The 13,140-nt window shown below is 36.1% G+C and overlaps 2 protein-coding genes across 2 annotated transcripts; both read right to left on the bottom strand.

Annotated features, from left to right (window-relative positions):
* Window positions 1–4,198: 4,198 nt before the first annotated feature.
* On the bottom strand, window positions 4,199–5,134 carry LOC116048512 (olfactory receptor 52B2-like). Its single transcript, XM_031297656.1, has one exon. It carries the CDS (start codon window positions 5,132–5,134, stop codon window positions 4,199–4,201), a length of 936 nt encoding a protein of 311 aa, XP_031153516.1.
* Window positions 5,135–11,719: 6,585 nt separating this feature from the next.
* Window positions 11,720–12,661, bottom strand: LOC116048227 (putative gustatory receptor clone PTE03). Its single transcript, XM_031297198.1, has one exon. The coding sequence runs from the start codon at window positions 12,659–12,661 to the stop codon at window positions 11,720–11,722; it is 942 nt and encodes a 313-aa protein (XP_031153058.1).
* Window positions 12,662–13,140: the final 479 nt, after the last annotated feature.

The raw sequence follows: 13,140 nt of genomic DNA on the forward strand, positions 1-13,140 counted from the left end.
CTGTCAAACCAAGTTCTAGGAAACAACATGTCTTATCCTCTAGCTCTGCCATTAGTTCAAAGTTTACAATTTTGCCCAATGATGTCAGGATCTCAGAAGAGCAATATTATCTTAACATTGCCTCAGCGTGGCCGCATCTGTCCCATTCAATGAATGCTATATTTGAGTGTTGAGTTCTTAAGGGGATTTTGAAAAATTTGGCACAAATGTACACTTAGACCCAAGGATGAACTGATTTGATTATTATTTGGGGGTCAAAGGTCAACATCACTGTAGTCTCACATTGCTTTACCCATCTCCACAGCGCTGTGGAGTAATGTCATCTCCACCACACATACATTCCAGGATAGGAGAGGGAAAAAAACAGTCCCAATCTTCTTGGGCAGCACTGAGCTCCGGACACAAAGACTCTGTTAAATAGTCTCAGGAAGTAACTTGTTGTGGTGGAACATTTGCACCCAGCAAAAGAAAATGCCACATATAATATTAAATGAAGGTAACTGTTGACACAATACAGTAACGTGAGCTATTATTATTATTATTAGCTGGATACATGGTTAAACGTATTTGCTCTTCCTGATGTATCGCCGTGTGTACTTCGTCCATAGCAAATCACCGCCAATCGGTCCCAATACTCTCAGTTAGATAGGGTTAATCATATGCTCTGTAAATCTTTACACTCATTCCCTAAAAGAACCAAGCAGGCCTGCCTTGTTTCACAATTCAAATTTTGCGTGTGTGCTGGCTCGAGATATGTTGTTTTTTCCGAAGGGAACGAGAGACAACGGCAACACACAGATAACAGAAGGCAAGGGACATCCACACTAAGGTCACTGTGACATCCCAAAACTTCTTATTCTAATTATGACAACATTTCACACTAATGTATAATAGGATAAAATTATGAAGTGATGACGTTTTATATCAAAAAGGTCAACTTCACTGTCCCATCATAATGTTCTGAAAAAACACTGTGCTGGCCATTATTCATCACCATACCTCAGGAACAGAAGAGGAGACATTTGGATGGATACCTTATTGATGACAGCAATCTTAAAACTGTGGTGATTGTTTCATAATTCATGATTAACTGATATATTGATTTAATGCATTATCATTGTGTGGTCACTGCAAATCAGGCACATTCGTTAATATATTGCTAGATTACTTATTTGCTTCTTCTGCGTAAATAATATCAGGCTAACAAAAGCCTGGGAGACAGTGACATGTTATACTGTACGTTGATTTGAACTGTGTAGAATAAATTGTGACGTGTTTACATGGTGATTATAATTGAGGTGTGCAATATCAAATTTGACCACAGTATGGAGACAAAGAATACGTTTGTTGTAGCTCTCTGTAAGAATGATTTTCAAAAGAGTGAGGATCATTATTGTTATTTACAGTATTCTTCAAGGAATATATATATATATAATAAATTAAAAACAATCTCCATTTTCATGAAGTGGTCGGGTGTGCTACTTTCTTGTGGCATAGGAAGACTCTTTCAAAGATAGTTTCTTATCTCTCTCTTTCTCTCTCTCTCTCTCTCTCTCTCTCTCTCTCTCTCTCTCTCTCTCTCTTCTTCTTCTTCTTCTTCTTCTTCTTCTTCTTCTTCTTCTTCTCTCTCTCTCTTTCTTTCTCTCTCTCCCTCTTTTCACTTTCCCCCTAGACTTATATTTGTACTGTTGCAAAGCAATTTTCCTCAGTATGAATACAGTTTTATCTTATTTCATCTCAACAATGGGCCCATTACACCCCCTGTGGTTAACTTTCAGTACCTCCCTTGTATCCTGTGTCCCCTCCATCCAGCCCAGTTCCTTGCCTGAAACACATTTCCTAACTATACATCTATGTTTTAATATCTGGCAGCTTACTCTTTTGACACTGGAGAATTGTTTGCTTATTTTTTCCACTTTCACTGTGCTTTCTAAATTATAAGGTCGTCATTTGTTGAATTAAAATTATCTGTTGATTTTGTTTCTATTTTTACATAAATTATGCTTGCAATGTGGTTGTTGTTTACTTTATCAATGGTTGTCACAGTTTAGTTTGGGACCATCAAATTAACAAAACTTTAAAATGACAGATTCAACTGAGGGTTTAAATTGCAAAGATAGATTTTCAGTGCTTCCTAAGTAGACTAAGTCACAGTATTACAACACTAGTTAAGGCTGTATGTCAAGAATCTAGTCTAAAACAACACCAATAACAAGAATATTGCCCAAAAGTCAATTTAATTGTATTATTTAGACTTAGACCTCTTTGATAACCTTAATTTTACAATATACAGCAGCCTGCAGGCAGGTCATTGAATGGGAAATATAATCACAATCTTCTTTATTGGCCAATTATGTCTAAACAATTTGACTCTGGATTCCCATTGTTCACAATGTGCCAAGTACAAATGTACAGAAAGATACACAGACACATATCAGGGTTTTTCCTGGCTCAGAATGGACCTTTGGGGGGGGGGGTGTACAGTAGGCAGAGAGTCTGTGTTACCTTATTTGACAGAAGTCTATGGATTTACATGTTATTTATGACAATTTGGTAAACAAAAATGTATATTCTGCTTGAGTAAATAAAACTCAAATAACAAAACTGGTTAAAAAAATAATATTAATGTTTTTTATTCTCAATTCTTATCAGTTTGGTGCTGGTGATTTTCTGTTGGGGCTGGCTAAAACCTCTTTGGGGGGCGCTAAATATTCCTCTATGCAGGAAAAAGCCTGCATATTAACAAGGACTGCAAAGCTAAAAAAAAAAGAAGATAAACTAACAAAACAAATAACTGTTATTGTTATTGTTTAGTTATTAAGTTATCAGGGTTCTTTATATAAGTATATTGGATGATTAAATTGGTATTTGATCTGAACCTCTTTTTAACAAAATGATTCTTTCTCCTCATTATGTTAAGGATCAATGTGCTACAATGTAAAACAGCAAATATGCAGTTGTATGTGTTTTCAGTTATATTTGGAGCTACATATTAAATTAAATTTATTTTCCTTATGGCTGTGGCTTTCTTTGAGCTTAGTTTTTAGTTCAGTTTAGTATAGTGTGCTTTTAAAGAAATAACTGGCTCTTATATCCTTATGTTGTCGACATTTCCTGACTACTGATCTCAAAAAACACAAGAGGGCAGCAAATCACATACAATGCAACATATCAGTACAATGTTGAACCAGTGGAGTGCAGGTGCCTTCTGTTTATTTGTTGGTATGAATGAGTTTAGTGTGTACTGATGGCGCCCTCTTCTGTATGTGCATTGTGAATACACTCAGTAATATGTAGAAATGATTTGATTGTGTACTGTGCAATGTACAATGCTTGAATGGAAGAACAAAACAATATTCAATGTGTTAATCAAAATCAAAAAAGAGTCTTTAGTTTACCTCCTTAATTTCCTTTATTTTTCATACAAACAGTATTATCATCCTACTTAGGCCATGCACTGTATTTATTATTATTATTATTATTTGTTTCATTGTGCAGACATCAAATCAACACATAACTCAAAATTCAGGTTGTAAAAGGTATTCTCATTTCTTGTTTATTTCATATGCCTCAGTGCCTAACAAACTTTATATTTTAAGTTATATAACCTTTTGAGATGATCACATTAAAACAAAAAGAAGTAATAAACAAACATATAACAACATGGTTACGGCAAACTTTGATGAGACACTGGATTCACAGGTTGGCCTGTTAACATATCGCTTCCGATTAAACGTGTAAACTGTATATCAGCTGTCAAAACCAGTAGTTGTGTGTAGTTTTACTGTTAACTTACAGTGTTCTTGATGAGTTGATAAGAGAAATACCTCATTGTTATTAGTAGCTAGCAAATACATGTGACTTATTTGTGCAACTACTGGAGGAGAAAAAAATGACAAGAATTTGAAAATTCTTTTCATAGTAGTATAATAATCAAAATGGGGAAGTCATTATTTAGCATTAACTTGTACAATATTTAGTCAAAAGTCAATACCTGTTAAAGACAATTTTTAAATGCATTTTTAATGACCTTTTTTCAGAAACTTGAACTTTACATGAACATAAAGCCAAAGAAAAGCTTCTTTTTTTTCGTAAAAAAGAAAGGGATCTAGTTGCAAAGACTGCATTTATAAGGTAGCAGGACAAGCTGTCGTTGGGACCATGTCACAATTGAAGGAAGATTTAGCTTTCTGCATGCTTAAGATGGAAGGATTTTATTCCTAAAAAAGTACATTACTTTTTCTCGAATTTCTTTTGTTTTCAGTCCATAGATGATTGGATTCAATGTTGGGGGGAAAATTAAAGTTGACATCCCAATGAAACTCCTTAGTTGTGGTGAAATGTTCTTTATTCTGGATGATATGATGGTAAAAAGACCCAGACACTCCAACAGGAGAAAAACAAATAGATGTGTAGCACACGTCTGCAGAGCTTTGGCTTTTGTGTCTCGTCGTTTGGATTTGAAGCATGCAACAAGGATCTGCAGATATGTGTACAAAATCATCCCATTAGCTATCACTTGTGTAAGAGCGACTGTAAGAAGCCCATAAATGTTATTGATGGTTGTGTTGGCACAGACCAAAGTCAGCAAAGATGGATTATCACAGTAGGGATGTGTAATTTCAGATCGACAGCGGGGTAAACGCAAAAGCAGGAAAAAAAGCACACCTATTAAAACTAAACAACATACCCACACAACTATGATTATTCTCATAATATGAGCATACGTCATAACTGTGTTGTATTTCAAAGGCCAACATATGGCAATATATCTATCATATGCCATAGCACACAGAATGGTCACTGTACCTGTTGCATAGATGTGGATAAAGAAAGCTTGGGCAACACAAGCTGAGTACTGCATTGTCTTGCTGTTTGTCAGTATGTCTTTAATGAGCTGTGAGAAGAGGGCTGAGGAGCCTATAAGGTCGTTGATAGGAAGGTTCAACAGAATTAGATACATGGGTTGATGCAGGGATTTGTTCAGTACAATGGTGAGGATAAGAATAAGGTTGCAGAAAAGTATGATCATGTAGCTCAGAGTTGCAAAAAGAAATGCAGGAACGACATCTTCAGAGGAGAGATTAAAGCGATTCAGCACTAAAACATATGATGTGTTGTACAGGTTGTCCATTTTTATGCTTTCCCTCCCTAGAAAATTGAAAAAATCATTAATAATAATGTCATTATTAAATAGCATAACTATTTCATACACAACATTCATTTGGCAAGAATATGGGGGACTTATTAAAACAAGAAATGCATACAGAGTTTTTGTAGAAAGTGTGAACATGACTATATTAGCAAATAGTAAATTCTCACTGCCAAGGACAGAACTTACCAAATCAAAGCCTGGATACTTCCACACAAGTCCACATACATTTAAGTTAAACATTACCCATTATATATCATATGCTGTGCATAGATAACAAGTTATAGTCTTGGATTCACAGCTTTGCACTGAAACTCCAGAAACAAAATAAAGCTTATGACAGGCAGAAAACAGTAGATTCATTCACTTGCTGAACTAAAAGAGAAACATGTCATGGATCATCGCAACCCAGTACTGGCAATACTGGCAATGACCACCTGGTTCAGAAGGTTTAGCAGCTTTATAGGAGGGATATTTTGCTGAACACCAGAAAGCTCCCTGGAGTCTTTTTGGTTACCATGAAGTGTATCTACAGATTGTTAAGAAAATAACAAGCATTGGCTCACAAGAGATTTGGAGGAATAATAAATGAATAAGCTACCCTACCACCACCCACATTAACATAAAACAAAGTAAAATGACTGAGTTGAAACAGAAACAAGACTTTTATTGTTAAAACAAAAAAAACACTTACACTAGTGTATTGTACAGTATATGTTCTTTGATTACTTTCTAGTTATATAGGTCATGTTTCCAAGTGCCCCAGTTTCCAACCTAGGAAGGTAGAGGCATCATCCATACAGGTATGGTAGACAACAAAGCTGGCTTTGGTTTCCACACAGTATGGCCCTTTTTACTGGCCAGACAGTAGGACGAAGAGGCCTGCTAGAGGCAAGGTTTTAAAAATATATAGGGACATTTCTCAACTGCTCTTTATTTTTACATTGTAAGGAGATTCAAATTACTGCCCGTTTTCTGCTACAACGAAAAACTAATTCATGTCCCTGTAAACGTTTCCATTGTGGCAAACAATGGAAACACAATGGAAAATGATAAGGCATGCAAAAACACACTTGTGTTTTTGCATGCCTTATCATTTTGGTGCTCTCTTCCATAATGAGAATCCAGATCTAGATTAAAACTGTCTAAACATGTTCGATGGCTAAATAACTTAGTAAGTAGTAGGGCTGCAGCTATCGATTATTTTAGTAATCGAGGATTCTACCAATTATTCGATCAATTAATCGAGTAATCGGATAATAAATACTTTTGTTTAATTGAAGAGCAATAATATACAGTAGTTTGGTTTAATTTTCGGAAAAAAACTACTTTTTTATTGCCTACATTGCTTACAATATCATTTCTCAAAAAACTAAACATATTAAGTGCATTGAAGTGCCATATTACATTGTTTTTAAAGAAAACATTTTCTGAAATGCAATAACAACCTCAAACTAAGGCATACATTAAACATACATAAACATGACCTTAAGTTGTGCAACTTAACTTTCAGAACTGCAAGTTTCAACCTGAGACTGATCTGTATATATAGGCCTATATGTACATATTAGTTATACTCAACCTATTTTCATTTATAGCCTATATTTGATTACAATGTCACACAGCTCTGTTACACTTATGCTAGTAGATCGTTGATCAGCTGTTTCTCCGTGAAGAGAGAGAATGAGAGAAAATGGTGCGCAACAATCAGCTGTTTTTCCGAAGGGATAGTCAACAAGTCGGCTCTTTAGGGACCGTTCGGTATTTATGGAATGGACCACCGGAGGACAATAGGGGAGGGTTATGTCTATGCAGTTTTGGCCATTTCTTCGCTGTTTTCTCTCTTTTTGCTGGCAGGTTTCTCTATAGAGCTCCCCCTACAGCTTCAGAACAGATATTTGGCAGCTCCTATGTTTACTTGTGTCTAACTCCTCGCTCTGCCGTTTCCTCTTTCTCAATGCTTTCCTAGCTTTCTGCTTCTTTTTAGCCGGCTCAGCCATGATGATAGTGTGAAAAACTCCATTGCTACCTTGTTAGCCGGTTCCTGAATGGGCGTATGTGTGCAGTGCCGTGAAGCAATTTGTTACATCACGAGACCGGATATCACGCCATACTTCCTGACACTGAGGCCGTCGGCTCACCGGCCGAAAGTTGCAAGGGTGGTTTTTCCGCTCACAGGCACTAGAGGGGAGCGAGACAACCACCATTCAACCCGAAAAAAGTCATATAACCATTCCAATGACTCCGAAGCTGTTCAGTTAAGGTAAATTAAGCTAAAAAAAAAACTGCATAGTTCCCCTTTAAATCAGTAATTCCCAGAGGGTACTTCTGCTGTTGCAAGGGGGTACGTGGAAAGATTGTGGAGAAGCTTAACTAATTTGAAAAAAAATATGATTTGATTAACCCTCCTGTTATCCTTGGTGTTCAAAAAGTTTCTATATCAGAAATTTGTGTTTCTTTCAATCAATTTAAAAAAAAAAAAGTAACGTGGATGGTTCCATACAACGCTCTTCACAAGTAAAATAAATGATCAGTTCACTACTTTCATTGAATTTTTTGTTTTATGAAATTTTAGCATTTGAATTTTATTTTATAAAAGAACATTGAAAAAAGAACAGAAAAAAAATCGACAAACATCGGGAAAAGTGACAAAAAAAACTTGGACAAAAGTGACAAAAACGTTGAAGAAAGTGACATAAACATCGAGGGAAAAGCAACAAAAGTGTTGAAAAAGACGACCAAAACGTTGAGAAAAAAGTTCTAATTTTAAATTTTGACCCAGAAAAACTAAAAGTTGCATAGTCGACGGGAAGACAACACAAGGGTTAAGAGAATATACACTAGATGTTGCAGTTAAGTGAGCTAACATGGAGCTAACTAATGCTCTGTTTGCACTGTTGCATTAGCATAGTTAGCGATCCCCATTTCCTCCACTCTCTCTCTCCCATTGTGATCTGCTGATTAGCGGTAGGAGCTCTATATGAGTACAACTATTGATTTAATTGATTTAAATGTCTGACGCATGGCCAAGGACCCCTGGCGTTAAGTTCCAACAAAAGAGGTGTACCTGTTGCGTTGTTTTTCGACGGGGGGGGGTCCGTCAGATAGACGTTCATGTTAATCCCTCACCGTCGGATATAGACAAAAGAAAAACACACACCCCCCACATCGTTCAGGCTTTGGATGCCATTTCAAGGCATTTGAAATTATTTTGGCTGAGCAGCCTATAATTTTCTGCACTTCTTTATATGTTTTCCCCTCTCCAATCAACTTTTTAATTAAAGTCTGCTGTTCCTCAGAGCAATGTCTGGAACGACCCATTTTGCTGAGTATTTCAGTGTGAAATGCACTATAACCAGCATGCACAACATTCGCTTCCTTCCTTCCTTAAATATGGGCCATAACTGACACCTGTTTCTTCACAGAATCAATCACCTCACTAATTGAACACAACACTGATATTATTTTGAACATGCCCCTTTCAATTACAGATTCAATTACACAGAATGAGCAGCATGCATGTCATGACTGTTGGGTCTGTTGGTTTTCTATGACTCTACAACACTTACTAGTAAATTATTTGCCATGTAGAAATATCACTTCTACCAAAAAATTGATTTATGAGGTTAGTGATGTTGGACTGCTATTATTTTGAACACAACTGTACATATATATAATCAGTGGTTTTGTCACCAGCAACAATACTTTGCTCAGTTTTGTTCCAGTAAGTTATGCACCGTAATAACGTTCCGTGGAATACTCCGTAAGTGACGTGGTACGTGCCGCTCGGCGGATAAGAAGATGAAAATACATAATATTCATAATATTGATGTTTTTGTCTAACGTTGTATTTGAGAATTTAAACAATAAAGATAACAATAATAATAAAATACAGTTTCATGTATTTGTCTCATGTACTGTTTGCTCGGCCGGCCGGCGGCGGCAATCTGAAATGGAATGAAGCCCATTCACGGCAGACAGCAGAAACACAGGAGTCAAACATGTAACATGTAAACTACAAATACACTATCTTTGTAACAGGTTCTGGGGCGCGTCTCTAGTGGGAGTTGTAGTTTTTAAATATATTGGTATATTTCTCATAAGTAGAAGTTGGCAGTGTAGAATTTTGGATACACCCTGGGGTTTTTGGGATGGGGAACACACTGGTGTCATCAGATTTTAAAATCAATCAATATTTCAAAGCAGGAGTAATGTATCCTCTTCAGACTGACATATGTTACTGTCGAGGTTGAGAAGTTTCCAACGATGTGTTTGATATAGTCCTACGACGTTTTAATTTTTACATATCATGGAGACCACTTTGCAGGCGATACTTTATTGTCCCCAGAGGGATTTCTGCCTTGAGTTCAAATGTTTCACACATAACACTTGACATATTATTTTATCATACAGCTGACATATACTTGATATGCAGCCAGACTGAAGCACATCACACAGCCATAATCTTTTGCTCATCTTTCACAAACAGTGACAAGAGCAACCTACACACAACCATATGCATTATATCATGAAGCTATTCCACAACCCTTGCATCCTCAAGCAACATTATTTAAAGTTTCAATTGAGGTAGGTCCGAATAGGCCTATAGTTTAGAAATGTTAAGTTTACATTGGGGTACCCTATTTCTTCTGCCAGAGATTAAGAGCTACTTGGCATGGAGAATAAAGATGGATCAGACAATATTTTCTGTGCTTGCCTGGAGAGACTGGTTTCTATTCCTCTCCACAACCTTCATGACAGTCACCTGACAACCAAACTTTAAATGAGATGTTTTTAGATATCGCCATGCTTTCTGACATATGAATATGCTCTGTAATGCAGGCTTGTATAACATAAACCATCTGATTCACCGTGGGTGTCTGCTCTAAATGATAACACACACTTTAAAAACGGGCCTTCCAGCCAGGTGTTGTCCATATCAACACCAAGGTGCCTATAGGAGCAGAGCCCATTGATTGGTTCATCATTTATGACCTCTGATACCCTCTGACCCATGTCACGACCCTTTCCTCAGTTTGTGAAATGGTTGAATGAGATTGTTGGCATGGCACCACTGCACACAGGTCTCTATTTCAGCAGAAATGCAAAAGTACTTGTGTCTGTGTGCAGTATAGGCTGAGGTAGCGGTGAACTGTGCCAGAAATGCCAAAACACATGTTGTGTATGTACACATACCCATACAAAGCTATATACATGTTACTCTGTGAACAAAAACCTCGGCAACAATCTGCTTATCCTTTTAATTTCCTGAAAATGCTTCTAAAACTAGTCCCTTCCTAATTTGAAAAGGTAATCTCTCAGTAAAGGCTACAAAGGTTAGGAGGGCTACAAGCTGTAAGCACGGTGATTGATTATCTTCTGAATATAATAATTAATATACCATAAATTGATATTTCAAAAAAGTCATTTATTTAAAACAAAATTAAACTAAGTCCCACACATCAATATGCTCATGTTTTTTTTCCTTAAGTCTTTGCTATTAACATTCATCAAATGCAAAATTAGAAAATTGCATTTTTAAATAACTATGCATGGAAAATAAAATAAAAAATGCTTCTCTTTGTATATAGTTTATTTTTGGTTTTTCACAAGAGTACAAACCAAAACAAATGCAAATTAGTCAAACAAGCCATTAGGCTGTATTTCTAAACACTCAACTGTAGTTTTTTTTATATAGTATATATAAGGCAAATCAAAGTGCTTAGCATAAAACACTGTTTTTTCATTATTTGTATTTTTATTGTATAAATTCTCACGTACAACGTGCACCATTCTTTCACATACGTGGAGCGGTAATTACTACATCACTTCCGCTGACATTTTTAAACGTTATTACAGTGCATAACTTACTGGAACAAAACTGAGCAACGTATTGTTGCTGGTGACAAAACCACTGATTATATATATGTACATTGAAGCGATATTGTTGTTAAAGACCCTCTGATCGCTGTCCGATTCTCTGAAATGAATGCCCGCATTGCATTGTGGGATATCGGCTTTGAATGCGTCTAGCTCGGATCATATCGTAATGTTCTGTATTACAGCATACTGTAATATTTCACGGGTAATAAGACCGAAATAATATTATTAAAATAAAGAAATGAATACCATGATAACATCTAAATAAATGTTGATAGATGTAGCATTATAGTTTTAAAATATATAAATAAACAAAAAAGCAACCCAGCTTCCCTGGCCGAAATAGACAACATTATAATAATAACATTAAAAGAAATACATATAAACCATGATAAGATCTCATGAATAAATGTTGATTAAAACAGCTGTTATTGCTGAGTAACACATACGAACATACACATTCACATTATATAAAGAAATGTACAACATATTTATAAGACTAATAATCACCAAACACAGAGATGTGTAACTTCTCCACAGTGCAGTAATTCATGGCATATTGTTTGTGGAAACTCTCTGAGCCTTCATTTATGGTGGATTAGTTAGTTTTGGTGGCATTATATATGATGCAGGTGTACCAATTCCTCTAATCATCGCTCATCAAAATAACCCTAACCCAAAAACTGGTTACAACTTGGTTGAACCAAAGTTTTTTTTTAGAAACATTAACATGTTCTGCTTCAGTTCTGTAGTTTTCAGTCCATATATAATTGGGTCCAAAAAAGGGGGAAATATTAAAATTGACACACCAAGAATCCTTCTAATGTACGGGGATGCACTCTCAATGCGATGAGCAATGAGTGTAAAGGTTGTATTAATTTGCAAGATTAAGAAAACAACTAAATGTGTACCGCATGTTTGAAGGGCTTTTCTCCGGGCATCCGTATGATTAGTCATGACACATGTGCGCAAGATCTGTGCATATGTGTATATTATCACTAGCAGTGGTCCACCCATAATCACAAATATAGTAGCTATTCCATAGTAGTTGTTGACTCTGGTGTCCTCACACACCAGTTTCAATAATGATGGATTGTTACAGTACAAATCAACTATATTCATCCTGCAAACTTTAAACCGTGCAACCATCACACACAAGGTAAAAATCACTGAGAAATTTATAAACCATATTAAAATAATAATTCTGATTAAATTATGTGGACTCATAATAGCATTATACCTCAAAGGACAACATATAGCAATGTATCTGTCATATGCCATGGCAGTCAAGATCAGCATGTTTCCTGTACCATAAAAATGAATCAGAAATGCCTGAGTAATACATGCAGGATGCGAAATCAGCCTGTCCTGTCTCACAATGCTAAAAAGAAGCTGAGGGAAAAAAGCTGTAGCACCCATCATGTCACTAATGGGCAAGTTAAACAACAGGATAAACATGGGCTTGTGTAGCTTTTTACTCACAGCAATAGTTGTTAATACCAACAGGTTGCAAAATACAATAATTAAATAGGTAAGTGTGCCAAATACAAACGCTGGGTAAATATCTGTAGCAGATAAGTCCAATGGTGCCAGTGTTAGTAATTCCCTAGTAGATCCATTCGTATACATACTTTACCAGCTTTATTATGTTGTAGCCTCCCCTATTGAAAAAAAGGTTCCTTAATACTCAGGCCAACTGATGAAGGAGCTTCACCTGAAAGAAATGTTTTTATTAACAAGCACATTGAAATGTGTTATGCATTGATTCAAATGTACCTCTGGTTTTATACCTGTTGCAGTATGTTATGTTGTCCTCGCCGATACGACGGAGCCATTGAAAACACAGTCTTTTATTGCCCTTTACCGCAAACACATAGATGACTCATGAGATTACAGAATATAATACGTCAGCTGGTGATGAAATGATGAAACATAACTGACATCATCCAATGTGGTTTCAAAACAGCCCTGTTTGCAGAATATTAGCGACAGATTGAAAAGCTTAATAGCGTACTTATCTCTGCAACATAATGTATTGTATGCCTATTTTAACTTCCTGTCCCCTGGCTATATACACTGTGTTTCAAATTATTATGCAAATGATTTTT

The sequence above is a fragment of the Sander lucioperca genome, chromosome 5 (assembly GCF_008315115.2).
Source record: "Sander lucioperca isolate FBNREF2018 chromosome 5, SLUC_FBN_1.2, whole genome shotgun sequence".
Taxonomy (NCBI): domain Eukaryota; kingdom Metazoa; phylum Chordata; class Actinopteri; order Perciformes; family Percidae; genus Sander; species Sander lucioperca.

Excerpts from the sequence above, each read along its gene's own strand:
- LOC116048512 (XM_031297656.1), bottom strand. The coding sequence starts at position 5,134 with ATGGACAACCTGTACAACACATCATATGTTTTAGTGCTGAATCGCTTT.
- LOC116048227 (XM_031297198.1), bottom strand. The coding sequence starts at position 12,661 with ATGTATACGAATGGATCTACTAGGGAATTACTAACACTGGCACCATTG.